This window comes from Trichechus manatus, unplaced genomic scaffold, assembly GCF_000243295.1.
Source record: "Trichechus manatus latirostris isolate Lorelei unplaced genomic scaffold, TriManLat1.0 scaffold00105, whole genome shotgun sequence".
NCBI lineage: Eukaryota > Metazoa > Chordata > Mammalia > Sirenia > Trichechidae > Trichechus > Trichechus manatus.
Genome location: NW_004444041.1, coordinates 7722882 through 7741143, shown reverse-complemented (window position 1 = coordinate 7741143; position 18262 = coordinate 7722882). Strand labels below are relative to the sequence as shown.

Genomic DNA, 18262 nt, shown 5'->3' with positions numbered 1-18262 from the left:
ATAGGGAACCCAAGGTTGAGAAGGGACAGTGTTGACAAGTCATGGGGTTGTTAACCACTGTCATAGGGCAATATGTGTACTAACTGCTTAATGAGAAACTATTCTGCAAACCTTCATCTAAGGTACAAAAAAATAAAAGAATTATCTATGTGAGATAATTGACATAATAAATTGACAACAGCAACTCAAAAGGTTTGATGGGAAACCTAGGGGGCAGTGAGTTGAAGATAATGGTGATGGAATAATTTGGAAAGGATAGTGAGAGTGGCAGCACAACTGGAAGAATGTAATCGATGTCACTGAATTATACATGTAGAAACTTTTGTTTGGTTATGTACATTTTTCAGAAAAAAAATGTCCTCCAAGTTCAAGGCGGGAGAGTGTTGACATGTCATGGGATTGTTAACCAATGTCATAAAACAATATGTGTACTGACTGTTTAATGAGAAACTATTTTTCTGTAAACCTTCATCTAAAATACAATAAAAAAATAAACTACAATAAAAAAAAGAAAAAGAAAATCACAAGTGAAGAACATGTTTAACATTTCTCAAGCTGCAAGAACTGAAGAAAAAATTCAAGGATATTGAAGGATTCTACAGGGAAAATATTAAATGACCCAGGAAGCATCAAAAGAAGATGGAAGGAATACGCAAAGTCATTATACCAAAAAGAATTGTTGACATTCAACTCTTTCAGGAGGTAGCATATGATCAAGAATCAATGGTACTGACAGAAGAAATCCAAGCTGCACTGAGGGCATTCGCGAAAAACAAGGCTCCAGGAACTGATGGAATACCAATTGAGAAGTTTCAACAAACAGATGCAGCACTGGAAGTGCTCATTCGTCTATGTCAAGAAATATGGAAGATAGCTATCTGGCCAACCGACTGGAAGAGATCCATATTTGTGCCCATTCCAAAGAAAGGTGATCCAATAGAATGCAGAAATTATTGAACAATATAATTAACATCACACACAAGTAATATTTTGCTGAAGATCATTCAAAAGTGGTTGCAGCAGTACATCGACAATGTACTGCCAGAAGTTCAAGTCCGATTCAAAAGAGAATGTGGAATGAGAGATATCGCTGCTGATGTCAGATGGATCCTGGCTGAAAGCAGAGAAAACCAGAAAGATGTTTACTTGTGTTTTATTGACTGTGCAAAGGCATTCGACTATGTGGATGGTAACAAATTATGGATAATATTACAAAGAATGAGAATCCCAGAACACTTAATTGTGCTCTTGAGGAAACTGTACAGAGATCAAGAAGCAGGACAAGGGGATACTGCTTGATTTAAAATCAGGAAATGTGTGCGTCAGGGTTGTATCCTTTCACCATTCTTATTCAATCTGTATGCTGAGAAAACAATCAGAGAAGCTGGACTATATGAAGAAGAATGTAGCATCAGGATTGCAGGAAGACTCATTAACAACCTGTGATATGCAGATGACATAACCTTGCTTGCTGAAAATGAAGAGGGCTTGAAGCACTTATCGGTGAAGATGAAAGACTGTAGCCTTCAGTATGGATGACACCTTAACACAAAGAAAACAAAAATACTCACAACTGGACCAGTAAGTAACACCCTGGTAAATGGAGAAAAGATGGAAGTTGTCGAGGATTTCGTTTTACTTGGATCCACAATCAACGCCCATAGAAGCAGCAGTCAAGAAATCAAATGACATGTTGCATTGGGCAAATCCACTGCAAAAGACCTCTTTAAAGTGTTAAAAATAAAAAAGCTGGACAACGAATAAGGAAGACAGAAGAAGAATTGATGCCTTTGAATTATGGAGTTGACAAAGAATATTCAATATACCTTGGACTGCCAGAAGAACAAACAAATCTGTCTTGGAAGAAGTACAGCCAGAATGTTCTTAGAAGCAAGGATGGCAAGACTTCATCCCACATACTTTGGACATGTTATCAGGAGGGACCAGTTTCTGGAGAAGAACATCGTGCTTGGTAAAGTAGAGGGTCAGTGAAAAAGAGGAAGACCCTCAATAAGATGGACTGGCACAGTAGCTGCAACAATAGGCTCAAGCATAATAATGACCGTGAGAATCGTGCAGGACTGGGCAGAGTTTCGTTCTGTTGTACATAGGGTGGCTATGAGCCGGAACAGACTCAAGGCACCTAACAACGACGTATATATAGAGAGATGTATACGTGAAATTCGTAAATCAATCTGTAAACAGTTGTTACCTTTAGAAAGTAACATGTGGAGAGCAGGGGAAATAATTACTTTCTCTTTTCCCCTTATACATTTTCTGTATTGTTTCCATTTTTTATAATAAGCATATATATTTTTTTTACATAATGTAAAATTTACCATTTTAAAGTGAACAATTCAGTGGCATTTAGTAAATTCAAAATGTTGCAACCACCACCACCTCTATCTAGTTCCAAAAACATTTTCCTCATTCCAAAATAAAACCCTGTACCTATTAAGCAGTTACTCCCCACTTCCTCCCCAAACCCCCAGCACCTGGAAATAGCTAATCTGTTTTCTATTCCTGGATTTACGTATTCTGAATATTTCATGTAAATGAAATCATGCAACCTGTGACCTTTGTGTCCAGCTTATTTCACTTAATATAATGTTTTTAAGATTTATCCACATTGTAGCATGTATCAGTATTTCATCACTTTTTATGGCTGAATAATATTTCATTGTATGTATAAACCACAATTTGTTTATCCATCCATATGTTGATGGACATTTGGGTTGTTTCCACCTTTTGACTATTGAGAATAGTGCTGCTATGCACATTTGTATATGAAGAATTGTTTGAGTACTTCTTTTTAATTCTTTTGGGTCTATACCATAGTGGAATTTCTGGGTCACATGGCAATTCTGTGCCTAACATTTTGAGGAACTGTTAAGCTGTTTTCCACAGTGGCTGAACCATTTTACATTCTCACCAACAACAAGTGTTCCAATTTCTCCATATCCTTGCCAACACTTGTTATTTTCCATTAGTTCGATTATAGCTCTCTTTGCAGGTGTGAAGTGGCATCTCACTGTCTTTTTTATTTGTGTTTCCCTAATGACTAATGATTTTGAATATCTTTTTATGTGCTTGTTAGCTATGTGAATATCTTCTTTGGAAAAATGTCTATTCAATTCCTTTGCCATTTTTAATTGGATTGTTGGTCTTTTTGTTGTTGATTTTTAAGAGTTCTTTATATATTCTGGATACTAGAGCCTTATCAGATATATGATTTATAAATATTTTCTCCCATTCTGTGGGTTGTCTTTTCACTTTCTTGACAGTGTTCTTTGATGCATAAAAGTTTTTAATGTTGATGAAGTCTAACTTATCTTTTTTCTTTTGTTGCTCACGCTTTTGGTGTCATATCCAAGAATTCATTGCCAAAGCCATAACTGCGAAGATTTAACCCCATGATTTGTTCTAAGAGTTTCATAGTTTTAGCTCTTATATTAGGTAATTGATTCATTTTGTGTTAGTTTTTCCATACAGTGTGAGGTAGGGTCAACATTGTTCTTTTGCACATGAATATTGAGTTGTCCTAGCACCACTTCTTCTTCTGTTTTGTTTTTTTTTTAAATGGATGTATCATAGTCTATTAAACTGTGTCCCTTTATGGATAGGCATCTAGGTTGTTTTCAGATAGTCATCATTACATACAAAGCCACAGTGAATATCTGTATACATGTACCTGAGCGCAGGATAGCACCACTTCTTGAAGAGACTATTCTTTCCCCGTTGAATGCTCTTGCCACCTTTGTAGATAATCATCTAACCATAGATGTATGGGCTTATTTCTGGATTCTCAATTCTATTCTGTTGGCCTATACGTCTATCCTTAAGCATATATTAATTTTTACTATACATTATTTTAATAATAAAAATAAAAAGCTAGGCAAGGGTCAAATTTACAAATTCAGTCCAAGAATTTGGTCTATTAAGAGATATTGAAGGTTTTTGAACATGTGGATAATTCCTCAGTTATTGAAAAAGAGATAATATGTATCAATTTTGGTTTACTTATTTATTTTCTTCTCTTTCATCATTATTGACATTCCACAAGTATCCATGGCATACAGCACTGATTTGAACATTATTTTGCTTCCGTAGCACATAATCACCTCCTAACATACTACATCATTTACTCGTTTATTAAGCTTATTGCCTGCTTTCCCTCCTCCAGCCCCCAATATGAGAGCCATAGAGAAAGGCTTTTGTCTGTTTTCTCCACTGATGTAGCCCAAAAACCTGGAACAATTTCTGGCACAAAGCAGATGTTGAATAACATTGCTGAGTGAATTACAATACTAGTCCAAAATCTGAGGCAAGAGGAACTCAACTTCTAAAGGAATAAAACAGTTGCTTTGAGTGGAGTTTTGAATTTGAAGATACAACCCCAAGAGTAGCTGGTGCCACGTGGTAGTGGCCTTTGGATGGAAACTGAGTTCTTTCATTCAGCTAATTGTTAAAAGCGCCCTCTCTGGAGGGCAGGGCTCTGGGTTCTGGAGGGTGTGGGAAGCAAGGCCTAGTCCCTGCCTTCTTGCTGCTTACAGTCTGGTTGGGGGTGAGTGGGGCGTGGTCTTAGCTGGTCTATCTGGCTTTGCAGGAGTCCAGGCAGCGCTCCAGGCAGCCATGCGTTCCCTAGGCCCGGCTGAAGCTTATTCACGGCTCTTTCATCTCCTCTGAGCAGATTGAAGAAGGCGGCAAAGCGGACTCGGTGAGCTCCAAACTGAGGGCCGGCGATGAGGTTGTGCACATCAATGAGGTCGCGCTGAGCAGCTCCAGAAGGGAGGCCGTTTCCCTGGTGAAAGGATCCTACAAGACCCTCAGGCTGGTGGTGCGAAGGTAAGATGGGCTGGCACCCACATTGTCCCTCCTACTGTTTCGCCTCCACTCCCTCCCTGCCCTGCCCCACTTCTGAGCAAAGAGCCCTGGTGACATCTTGCTTTTAAAACCTCCGTGGGTGGATTGTCAGACCTTCCCTTCTCCTCCTTTTTCTTTCCCATTTTGTGGGATGTGAGGAGGATGTAGGGTAAAGAAAGGAATGTTCCATTTTAGACACTGTTGCTTGCTTGTCTTTTTAAACACTGACTTTCCTAGGAGCTATTTGTGTGGCAGGGTTCTGCGTCACTGTACTTCATAAATTTCTGGGCTTGATGAAAAGTGACACTGATCCCAAATATGACCAGAGCTCTATGAAGCTTTGTCTCACTGTGGGACTAAAGAAAGCAGTTGGTTTGGAACTTTAGGTATTAACAACCAGGAGGTATTCAGCCTCACCCACACCAGGCTTTCATCAAAACAGGGAGATTCCGTCTTTTGTTTGTTTTATTGTTTTCTGGTAGCAGTAGTGGTGGTTCCTCTGTTAAAAACGTTTGAGTTGTAAATAATCATCTACAAATGGATATATAGGTAGAGCCCAAAAAAACCCGTTGCCGCTGAGTCATTCAGACTCATAGCGACCCTATAGGACAGAGTAGAACTACTCCATAGGGTTTCCAAGAAGAGTGCCTGGTGGATTTGAACTGCTGACCTTTTGGTTAGCAGCCGAAGTCTGAACCACTAAGCCACCAGGGTTTCCATATAGGTGGAGAGGCATGCTAAAGAGGAGTAGGAGGGTGCAAGGGAGCACACCCACTTGTAGATATAGCTTTGGTTGTGGATATTACTACATACACATTTGTAGATGTTGCATGTGTATTAATATAAACAATAGAACACACAAGGGGCATAGTCATGGAAGCTTCCTAGACATAGCCAAACACCTCGCTGGGCAAAGTTACTAGGCTTCAAGGCTGAGGGCTATAGACTCGGGGGACATCTACGTCAATTAACATAACATAGTTCCTAAAGACAGTGTTCTACATCCTGCTTTAGTGAGTGGCATCTTGGGTCTTAAAAGCTTTCCAGCAGCCACCTAAAATACAACTATTGGTCTCATCATATCTGGAGCAAAGGAGAGGGGAGAAAACCGAAGACTCAAGGGAACAATTAGTGTAAAGGACTAATGGACCACATGAACCATAGCCTACATGACCCCGAGACCAGAAGAACTAGATGATGCCCAGCTATGGTCAGGGAATTGCTTGGTGATCTTGGACTTAGAGAGGAGAGAATGGGTCTGGGGGCTCCAGTGTGTGCTGGCTTCTACTCTGATGACCAGATGGTCCATCTTCCCATTAGGGGTACATCTGTCAGGTGGCCAGACACTCCCATTGTGTGGTGAGTGAGGGCCCTTCCCCCTCTGGACCTTAGGGAATCACTCTGCTAAAGTGCTGCTCTCATTTCTCATTTCTTCTCAGTGCATCAACGCCAAATCCCCTTTCTGATTGACACATTCTTTCTTTAGATATGCTAATACAATCAATAAAGTTACTGAGGAGTTCTCACATTCTTTGCTTCTGGTGTGGGAAACATTTTGTCTCTGAGATGCCCTTTGAATGTCTCTTACCTATTATGGTTTCATTTTTATAGTTGAAGTCTCAGAGTTTGAGGATAAGGAGACTGTTTTTATTTTTCACACATACTTAGAAATGGGGATTATGACCATGCCTTGGTAGACATGTATAGACATTCCTCCCCTACCTTTCACAGATCTGAGAAGCCTTTTGGCTGTGGCTTAATCTGGCTTTGCATTTATTAGAGCTATTGCTTTGAGTCAGAATTGACTCCACGGCAATGGGTTTGTTCGCTTTCCTGAGAAGTCTTACCTTTATACCTTGGTACACGTCATCATCCTGAGATTTCATTTTCCTCCATTCATTCATGACAGAATGACTTTGGGTGATGTTTCATTTATTAGCTTTCTTTTTTCCTAACTGATCTCTATACTTTTAAAAATTATTGAGGTGGCTTCCTGGAAACACAAATTGTGGGTCTGTTTCCTGGAGAAGTTATTTGCAAAATCAAAATTTATTTATCAGCATCTGTGGCTGTACCTACATTTGTTTCTTTTTCTCTTAAAGCCAGCTTTGGGTGGGTGAGGGTAACATTTAATGCCAGCCTTCTACATCCATCATAGAAATGCCAAGAATGCAAGAGCGAGTAATGGTGTTTATATAAGTGTAGGGGTTATCTCACCCAGTGACCAAAAACAATTAAAAATAGAAACAGCTTCTTAAAGGCTACAGTGACAAGAGAAATGCAAAGTCTCAAGTGAGTTGTGGGTCAAAGACCTTAGAAGGGCTGTTGACCCATAAAGAAGGCAGGGCTTAGCCCTCTCTGGGCGGAGTGCATGAAGGGGGCAGTGTGAATGCTGCAAGAACAGAGAAGGTGTCTGCTGCTCAGTACCCAAAGAATGAAGGTCTACAGCTAGTGGTGGATAAATAGAGAACAAATGATAAAATAAGAGGTGGGCCAGGCACCTTGCAGAAGGAAAACAAACATCTCCCAGTAGAAGGAAAATTGAGGAAGGAAAACCTTTGTGGAATGTAAGGTCAGCACAAAGGACATTAATTAAGGAAAGCAGACATGTACACAAGTAAGTCAGCACTCCACATCCTCTCTGAAACCAGAAGAGACTTTATTAGGCAGATATGGTAAAAGTACACGTCTTAGAATCAGGCAGCATTTAGAATGAAAACTAATAGCCAAAGGATAGGGTCTTTTCAAGTTTAATTTAACATTACTGTCAGTGGTATAGTCCCTGGGTGGTGCAAATGGTTAACACGTTTACTGCTTACTGAAAGGTTGGAGGTTTGAGTCCACCCAGAGGCACCTTGGAAGAAAGGCGTGGTAGTCTACTTATTAAAAAATCAGCCACTGAAAACCTTGTGGAGCAGAGTTCTACTCTGACACATGGGGTCACCATGAGTTGATATTGACTCCATGGCAACTGGTTGGTCGGTGATGTAAGGTACTTTTAGTACACAAAATATTCACTGCTGTTCACAGATATTCTAAGATTTAAAATTTAAAAATAGGAAGCTACATTTCTCCTTCAGAACAGACTATTATGGTTAATTGCTGTGTATTCCACTAAACACATATTCTCACCCCGAGTTCAGTCTCATATTCCTATACTGAATCAGCTAACCAGATGGCATTGTAACCAATGAATCTTTAATATCAATGCTGATTTTTTTTTCCATTTCCTTGGTAAATTCAACCTCCCACCCTCTTCATCAAGGTGCTATTTTTGCCAAATACTATGCTACTTCTAAGTTTGGTATCAATGGGTTTTTGTTTGTTATTTGGCATTGAAAAGCTTTTTGGTATATTTCATGGTAAATGTTCCCTATTTTTTGCAAGGCTTTACAGGAAATGCATGAGATGGTGGTGAAGGTTTGAGACTGCCAGGGTTTGATGTCTGATGGCATTAGGTCTTATCGCTGTGACCGTGGGCAAGTCATTTAATCTGCCTAATTCTTGCCTTACTGCTAACCAGAAGGTTGGCGGTTTCAGACCACCAAGTGGCTCCATGGGAGAAAGATGTGGCAGTCTGCTTCTGTACAGATTTACAGCCTTGGAAACCCTATGGGTCCCTATGAATCAGAACTGACTCAACAACAGTAGGTTTGTTTGTTTGGTTTAATTCTTGCCTTATAGGATTGCTGTGAGAATTAACTGAGAAATACGTATATGCACTATGTAGCATGCATACTGATTAAAGCATAAACCCTCCTGAAAATAAACTGCATGTTTATTAAGTAAATTATCTCTTATGAGACGTCCATTTTAATCTCTAGAACATAGTATACAAATGGGGGTCCCAGTTAATGGGAGGACCGTAGTGGAGAGACGATCTTTCTGGGCACAAGAGGCAGCATGCCTGATTCAGAACCGTGAGCAGAGAGTGGAGAAAAGTGATTCCCTTTTCAAACTGCAGTCTTATTCCAAAACCTTCCCACCATCTTTGCAAAACTGATATAGATTTTCCCCTTGCCATTCATTTATTCTTGGTTAAGTGAGTTGACATGGGGTGGAAGGAAATAATGTAGTCCCCTTATTTTTTATTTGAATGAATATATGTGTGTTGTAGTAGCAGTGGTAGTAATAGTAGTAGTAGTAATGGAGTCCCTGGGTGGTGCAAACGGTTAACATGCTTGGCTGCTAACAGAACGTTTGGCGGTTCAAGTCCACCCAGAGGCATTTCTGAGGAAAGAAAGTTCCGGTGATCTACTTCTGAAAAATCAGCCCTTGAAAACCCTATGGAGCATAGTTCTGCCCTGACACACATGGGGTTGCCATGAGTCGGAATCGACTAGACAGTAACTGCTTAGTAGTAGTGGTAGTACTATACCACATCTTGTGGGGAAAAGGGAGACTGGGGAGAAAGGAAGGTCAAACAAGTAAAAAACACAAATCATCTGCCTAAAATATGTGTCTTCCTAGCCTATGTGACTTGCTGTGTGTAGTGGAGCCAGAGTGGACTCTGGATCTTGTGACTTTCAGCCATGGCCTGGAGGTAGAAATGAGGAGACCGCATCCAAAGATATGCAGTGGCTTGCCCAAAGCCACATGCTAGTAGCCTAAATGAGAATCTAGGTCTTGGGCCTGCTGGCACTTCAAGCAGTGAACCTGTGCTTTCTACCCCACTGCCTCCAACTTTTAGAAATAATTGTGATGCTTCAGCAAGCAAACAAAACAAGAAAAACTGAATAAATGGATTTTTCATTCATCCAGGAAAAAATTTTTTAAACAAAGAGGAAATTTCCCACTGACCTTTAACTTCCTGTGCTCATTCCAAGCACATGCACTCTACTGGTTTGTATACCCAGCTTGAGTTTCCCCATCAGCCTCTGGAAGTCAAACTATTTGTTGCTTTAGCAGCTGTTTCCTCCCTCCCAACAAAAATGGTGATGAAATTAAGTTCGCCATAACCTGGCCTCCACACTCCCCTGAATTAACCATCCCACATTTCTGAGGTTTAGCAGAATAGTTTCCTTTTATAAATGGGTGAGATCATATGATTGGAATGGAATGGGGTGGCTGGCTTAAACGCTTGCTACCTCTGAGTCCGATTTCTGTGACCCTTTTATATCTAGATTGAGTTGAGAGATACAATTCACTTAGGATTTGCAAATCAATGATCTTGAAAGACGTATCTTGTAGTGAAAGGGGTGCTTTTTAAAGGGCTTTTAAAGAATACAAAATTAACCCTACTAACTATTAACAAAAAGAGCTTTGCAATCAGTTCCTTCCCCAACTCATAGTGACGGTTTATAAAAGAAAATAATTTCTTGGAATATTATCACTCTCTCCTCCCTTGCATCCTTCACACCCTTTTGCCACCTCTACCACCTGTCTGACTCTGTTTCCCCACAAAGCATCTATATTCTTAAAATAATTTACTCTAATGTCTCTTTTTGACTATTTTAAAGAAGTTTTTTAAAAAATAATTCATTCAAAGTTTTTTTTATAAAATAAATTGAACAGGACTCCCTGTTTTTTTTATTTTATTTTATTGTGCTTTAAGTGAAAGTTTACAGTTCAAATCAGTTTCTCATACAAAAATTTATACACACATTGCTATGTGACCCTAGCTGCTCTCCCTATAATGTGACAGCACACTCCTCCTTTCCACCCTGGATTTCCTGAGTCCATTCAACCAGCTCCTGACCCTCTCTGCCTTCTCATCTTGCCTCCAGATGGGAGCTGCCCATTTAGTCTCATGTATATACTTGAGCTAAGAAGCATTCTCTTCACGAGCAGTGTTTTATGTCCTACATTCCAGTCTAATCTTTGTCTGAAGAGTTGGCTTTGGGAATGGTTTCAGTTCTGGTCTAATGGAGAGTCCAGGGTCCATGGCTTCTGGGGTCCCTCCAGTCTCAGTGAGACCATTAAGTCTGGTCTTTCTGCTAGAATTTGAGTTCTGCACCCCACTTTTAGTACTCCCTGTTAAAGCAACAAAGTTTGTAGGGTGAGTTGAGACTTTTCTAGAACATAAAAAGCATCTGCTTTTTTTCTTATAAATTGGCAACCCGAAACATAGATTGTGCGGCACCAAGTTGCCAATTCTCTGACATGAAGTTGCACAAGACAGGGAGACCATATCATCTAGACTTCCATCTCAGCTCTGCTGCATTCTGGCTGTGGTACTATGAGCAGAACACAGTCTCTCTGAGGTTAAGTTTCTTTTTAAAATGGAGAACAGTAATAATGTATTCCGTACTGAGTTGCTCTAAGGAAGAAATAAGATAATGTATATTAAAATGCTTCATTGTAGTAGAAGTTAATTCATTATATTTCTGTTATAATCTCAGCTTGTGAAAATTTACCTGACGGCATTCTCTTATGATTGTTCTATTTAATAGCATAGATGTTTCTAAGCTTCTGATTGTGACCTTTTTGCTAAGAGGAAATGCAGTTTGAAAGGACATTACCAACCAGGCGCAAGTTCAGAAAATATGAAGACCATATTTTCTGGAGAACTTAAGTTGAAAGAGTTTGGATTTTGAAACAAGTTGAAGCTACAGGAAAGGACCCTCAGACCGCAGGAAGGGAGCTCTTTAGGCAAGTATCTCTGCATCTTCTGGTGCCTCTTTGTCCCAAGGACTCATCAGGTTGAATTAATTGGTCAAGTTATACAGGCACATTTGACACAGGCCGAGCCATTTGAAATGTACTGCTCTTTAGACAGCACAACATGTGACCTTTGGGAAAATTACGATATTACAAAATAGCTATCCAGTGGACAGGCAGTAGGAGTTGAGGACAAACAGAAAAGCTACAATGATCTCTTTACAGGCAATTGCTGAACTGTTCTTGAAGCTCTAGGTACTCATGGATGTGCATAAGTATGGCCTCCTGCACCTCACCTGGACACAGAGGCCATATGAGAAATATCTGTGCCCCACATAAGTTCTAAGACCTGCCTCTCCACAAGGTCATGGAAGTTCCATCGACACATCCAAACTCCCTGAGGGACCAAATTACTGGGCTGAGGGCTGTGAGGACCATGGTCTCAGGGAACATCTAGCTCAACTGGCATAACATAGTTTATAAAGAAAATATTCTACATTCTACTTCGGTGAGTAGCATCGGGGGTCTTAAAATCCTGTGAGGGGCCATCTAATATACTCCACTGTGTCTCACCCCATCTGGAGCAAGGGAGAATGAAGAAAACCAAAGACACAAGGGAAAGATTAGTCCAAAGGACTAATGGACCACAACTACTGCAGCCTCCACCAGACTGAGTCCAGTACAACTAGATGATGCCCAGCTAGCACCACCAACTGCTCTGCCAGGGATCACAACAGAGCGTCCCGGACAGAGCTGAGAAAAATGTAGTTAACTCACACACACACAAAAAAGACCAGACTTACTGGCCTGACAGAGACTGGAGAAACCCTGAGAGTGTGGTCCTGGACACCCTTATAGCTCAGTAATGACGTCACCCTTCAGCCAAAGATCAGACAGGCCCATAAAAAAAAAATGAGAATAAATGTGCACACCAGCCCAGGGGCAAGGACAAGAAGGCAGGAGCGGACAGGAAAGCTGGTAATGGGGAACCCAAGGTCAAGAAGGGGAGAGTGTTGACACATCGCAGGGTTGGCAACCAATGTCACGAAACAATATGTGTATTAATTGTTTAATGAGAAACCAGTTTGCTCTGTAAACCTTCATCTAAAATACAGTAAAAATAAATAAATAAGAGTTGCCTCTCCAGATATACAAAGGCCCATGCTGTGCTCTGTGGTTAAGTCATTTATGGAGGTGGAGGAAGGGGATGTGTCAATGCCAAGTGCACTTTAGGAGAGCGCTGGAGCTGTAGAGGTAGCCTAGATGGCAGGCAACATAACTCTTGTGATTTCTGTGTTGGGAGTTTTTCAAGTCTTGTATGATACCTCTTACCTGCACATACCATCCCATCTACTCCTAACATATAATGACTCTCCCTCCCTAACCTCCTCCCCATTACATCACTTGTCCTTCTGCTCTCCTGCCTTTTGGAGTTCTTAATTTGAACAAAACCAAAAAACCAAATCAGTTGCATCCTTAGAATCAGTCTTCATGAAAACACAGCAACCTTCCTACATAACAATAAACACGCTAACCAAGCAACTGTCCCCCCAAGGATAATTTTACACATCCCACCCACTAAGCAAACACAGCATCAGACTGGAGTTTGACAGCAGAATAAGAGGAGGAGTGGAGAAATTGCGTTTTTCAAAGGCACTGACAAAGTGTACTAAGCAATCGGGCAGCTAGTTGAGAGAGTGACACGGGTCTCAGGACTAAGTGAAGCAGTTGAATTAACATTTTAGTGGCAAAGACAAAGGCACAAAGAGGCTGATCTTGAGCTATAATTTTACCAGGGACTAACTACCAGTACCAGTTGCTGTCAAATGGATTCCAACTCATGGCAACCTCATGTGTGTCAGAGTAAAACTGCTGTATAGGGTTTTCAATGACCGTGATCTTTCGGAAGTGTGCATTCAAACCGCCAACCTTTCAGTTAGTAGCCAAGTGTTTAACTCCTAATTTGAACAAGGGCTGGCAGATACCTATGATGTGTGTACAAATCCCAAACTGCAGTACAGCGTGAACCTCATTTTAGGACCCAGGATTAGACTTCCCCAGAGGGGAAATCAGTATAACTGAGAACTGTGATAACGTACCCTTTAAAATTTTTTTCCGTTTGAGCAAGTGGTTGAGAGGAGGGGAAGGAGGCAGCTGCAGTGGCCTTTGACCCCCAGAAACTTTTCCAAGAGGATTGCATCATGGGAATTTATTCAGTATGCTTTGAGGAGGTATTTCAATCCTGCTGGGACCATACTCAGAGCAATTTTTGGCTTCCCTAGAGTTCTAAGCTTGAATGTCATATATAGCTTGAATGTCTGTTATATAGAGGTATAGTATTTTATTCTAAGCTTGAATGTCTGTTATATAGAGGTATAGTATTTTATCTCCTAACCAGTTGTTCCTTCTCATGGAAAATTCATGTAACACGTTATTGGATTTCCTTAGAGGTATGCAATAAGATTCCCTTCCTTACTGGAATGAGAAAAGGAACGTTTTTTCCTGTAGCACATAATGATAACTGCTATTTTTATTCAGTGGGTTACATATGCTCCCCAGCTATGCTCTGAACACTAGCCACAAACAAAGGAATGCCCTCTTGTTTCCCAGCGAAGGAGGTTTGATGATAAAAGTCTGGGTTTCATTCCTGGGATAACATGGCTTTACTTCAGACAAATGTGTTTCAAACAGGAGTCACTGCTCTGCTCCCAGCCATTAAAGAATGGCACTCAAATGTCTATCTGAGCCTCTAAGATGTGAGGTCTGAGTGCTGAGGTCACACAAAAGTTTCAATGGAATTCTTACCCCCAATTCTAAATGTGGGAGCATCAGCTAGAAAAAATAAGTTTGAGTGATTCTGATTTAGTATATGAACCAAACATTTAGAGTTATATGTCCCTGAATCAAAATGGCTTAAGCCGCTCTTCTCAAACGTGGCTACACCTTGGAATCACCTAGTGAGTTAAAAACAAAAAATGACACCTGGGTCCCACCTCCAGAGATTCTCATTTAATTGGTATGGGGTGCTGCCCGGCATCGGAATTTTTAAAAGCTCCTGGGCGATTCTAATGTGTATCAAAGTTTGAGAACCAGTGTTTTAAGCTGTAAGTTGAAGTGATAAAGAGAAACAATGGGTCAGTAGAAACCAAGAGGTAGAAGAAACATATGCAGAGTGGAAAGGGATATAGGGTAAATAAAAAAGAAAAAAACCCAAACTCATTGCTGTCAAGTCGACCCCTACTCATAGCGACCCTATAGCAAGAGGAAAATTCAGGAGGCATGCCAATAGAGATAGGGCATAGAGCAAAGCCTCGTCGACGTGGAGAACAAAAGCGGAAATCTGTAAACTCCTGAGGCTGAGGTTCCAAGACCTGTCTTGGATTCAGAAAGGTCTCTTGGGAAGGGTCACTTTGTTTCTCTTTAGTGCTGTATTAGTGAAGGTGGGATTTTTTCAAGTTCGGTAAATGATGTCATTGCTGAAAATGCGTGTGCACAGGGGAAGGTGGTTGTCAATGGGCAGCACTTGTTCTCACCCTCCCTCATGAACATTTGTAACCTGAGCAGTAACCACATGCCATTGCTCCATGAGTTCATTTGAACCAACAGGTGTTGGTGCCGTCCAACAGTCTGGAATGGGTAAAAACATACCCATCATACTGCAGTTGCCGTGTTCACTCTGCTTGTTACAGTGTAACGTCTGGGTGGTGCCCACATGAAACAAGCCATGAAAGAAGGATGGCTTGCTGCCACTGAACTCGTTTAACCTACCAGGCCATTAACATGAAGACCATTTCAAGAGGTACTAGAGTGGAACAAGCACCTGAGCATCTATCTATCCTTAAGAAATATTAATTTACTTCATCCCCTTATTTTTTAACATTAGAGTTTGTATAGCCTTAACATAAGCCCCACATTCCTTGAAAGTGACGGGTAGAGAAATGATTTCAGGAAAGGATAGTTAAATACCACCTAGTGTCACAAGTCCTTAATGGGAAATTAGATTTTTAAAGGTCCTCCAAGTGTTTGTCCTCTTCTGGACAATTCCACTCTTTTACTGTCCCTCTTCCTTCTGGATTATATATATTTTTATGCCTTACTTAATTATACCCGCTCCATGATCACAGCCGTCCTGTTAAGGTCCTGGAGAAAAGTCTTATAGTATATGTTTGGGGGCACTAATGAACCCTAAGCAGGTTGTTAACCTTCAAAAGACAAAGAGAAACCCCTGGTTCCATCTGACTTCAGATGAACAAGAGGGTTCTTTGACCATTGTTTATTAAAGTGGCTGCCTCAAATATGTATTTGTTGCCACCCTTCTCTTCATGGGTATGTTGCCTTGGGTGTCTTAGAGTGTGGCAATTTTGAAGAGCCCAGTTAGTCTTTAGGAGTCTGTGGGTGGTGCAAGTGGTTAAGTACTTGACTACTAACTGAAAGGTTGGTGGTTCGAACCCACCCAGGGACGCCTCAGAAGATAGGCCTGGCAATGTGCTTCTGAAAGGTCACAGTCTTGAAAACCCTATGTAGCAGTTCTACTCTGCACACAGAAGGTTGCTGAGTCAGAATCGACCCAACTGCAACTAACAACAGTTAGTCCTTAGGAGTCCCTAGGTGGGGCAAACGCAGAGGTGGGTAATCCAACAGGCAAGGTAAGCACGGTACATTCCTTGCTTACCAGATCATCCATAGTGAAATTGTTCACTGCAGATTAGTAAGTAAGCATAAGTAAACCCGTGCTTACCTTGTGACTGGGTCATCCGCCCCTGTCAGGGATTGTAAATTTGAAAAGAGGCTTTGATTCTATAGGAACATGCTGTGGGGTTGAGAGAGAGACAGAAGCCAGCTATATCTAGAAGCAGAATCTTTGATATGGTGAAAAAATGTAAAATTGTTCACTACAGATGATTTGGTAAACAAGATTAGTACCATGCTTACTTTGCCTATTGGATAATCTGCTCCTGGGCAAACAGTTAAGTGCTCTAATACTAGCCAAAAGATTGGTAGTTCAAACCCACCCAGAGGTACCTGAGAAGGCCTGATGATCTGCTTTGAAGAGGTCACAGCCTTGAAAACCCTATGTACAGTTCTACTCTGCACACGTGAAGTCACTATGAGTCGGAATTGATTCGACAGCAACTGGTACTGGTAGTTAGTCTTGGTAAAATTATAGCTCAAGATCAGCCTCTTTGTGCCTTTGTCTCTGCCACTAAAATGTTTATTCAACTGCCTCACTTGGTCCTGAGGCCCGTGTCACTCTCTCAACTAGCTGCCCGATTGCTTAGTACACTTTGTCAGTGCCTTTGAAAAATGCAATTTCTCCACTCCTCCCCTTATTCTGCTGTCAAACTCCAGTCTGATGCTGTGTTTGCTTAGTGGGTGGGATGTGTAAAATTATCCTTGGGGGGACAGTTGCTTGGTTAGTGTGTTTATTGTTACGTAGGAAGGTTGCTGTGTTGTTTTCATGAAGACTGTGATTCTAAGGAGCATTTTAAAAGGATTCTTTGGAATGTTTCTCTGAAGGTGTCTTAGGAATCAGCCATTGTTGTTTATTGATTGTAAATAACTAGGGGCCCACAAGCCCTGGACATGGAAAACAAGCTTTCATGGAATTCCCACAAGGAGCTAGGCATTTTCATAACCTTTTGTCCTTCACCCTCATAAAGCAGCAAATATTGAAAGAGTGTCATTGTTAGTGAGATTTTCTAAAGTAAAATTAAAATTTTTTATCAGTCATACCCTTTTAACTGATTCCTTCACTTTCTCCAGGTATTTGTTCAAAGGTCAGCCTTCCCGGCACAGTCAATTTAAAATTGCAACCCCTTTCTTACCTAACCTCCAGCAGTCCTTATTCTTTATTTTTCCTCATACACTCACTCATACAGTTATACATTCCATTTCTTCTCATTAGAATATGAGCTCCCTGATGGCAGAGCTTTTGTTCAGTGTGGTATCCCCAGTACCTGGAATGGTTCCTGGCACATAATATGTGTTCACTGAATATTCGTGAAATGAAAACAAAAATGTACTAAGTTGAAGCTGTGTAGTGTGGCAGGTAAGAGCTTGGGCTCTGAGCCAGGCTGCCTGTCTGTGAATCCCAGCTTTACCACTTACTGGTTGAGTGCCCTTGGCCAAGTTATTTAACCTTTGCCATAGTTTCATCACCTTTGAAATGGGGATAATAACAGTACCTCCCTGACTGGTGTAGTGAGTTGCTATATAAATGTTGGCTGTTATTATCAATTATGTCATTAAACAGGGTTCGACCTTTTGCTGCGTTAAGACTGTCATGACAGGCAGGCTGGGCTCCTCCTCTCTGCTCTGTTTCCCTCTGGTCAATAGTCTCATCACCAAATTGACCGCACTTTTCACCTGTATCCCCCACCTAAGAAGGATCATATTTGAAGACATTTTTCCCCTCAATGAAATGAGATTGAACTAATTCCCTCCCATCTCTAGCCTCTGTGACTCCCACAGAGCTTCGAACCAGTTCGTTCTGGTTCAATCTCTGCTGAGAATTTGTCTTTCCATCCCAGATATACTGAATCAGAATCTACATTTTAACAAGATCTCCAGGTGATTTTCATGTATAATAAATTTTGAGAACCACTACTCTACTAGTGGTTCCAGAATTGGTCCCTAACCAGCAGCATTAGCATTGCCTGGGCACTTGTCAGAAGTGCAAGTTCTCAGCCGGAGTTTGAACCGGCCGAACAGGTTCGAAGCCCTGGACTCCCTTTAGTAAGGTAGCTCATCTCTAGCACTTGTTTGGGAATGAGGTCCTGGGAGTCTGTGGTTTGCATGG

General features: G+C 41.0%; 1 protein-coding gene across 1 annotated transcript in view; it reads left to right on the top strand.

The window, feature by feature from the left end:
• The window catches only part of SHROOM3 (shroom family member 3), a 411264-nt gene that overhangs the window by 156499 nt on the left and 236503 nt on the right, over positions 1-18262 (top strand). Inside the window, exon 2 of the mRNA XM_004383125.2 lies at positions 4691-4845. Coding sequence (XP_004383182.1) covers positions 4691-4845 — 155 coding nt within the window. The remainder of the gene's footprint in view (positions 1-4690; positions 4846-18262) is intronic.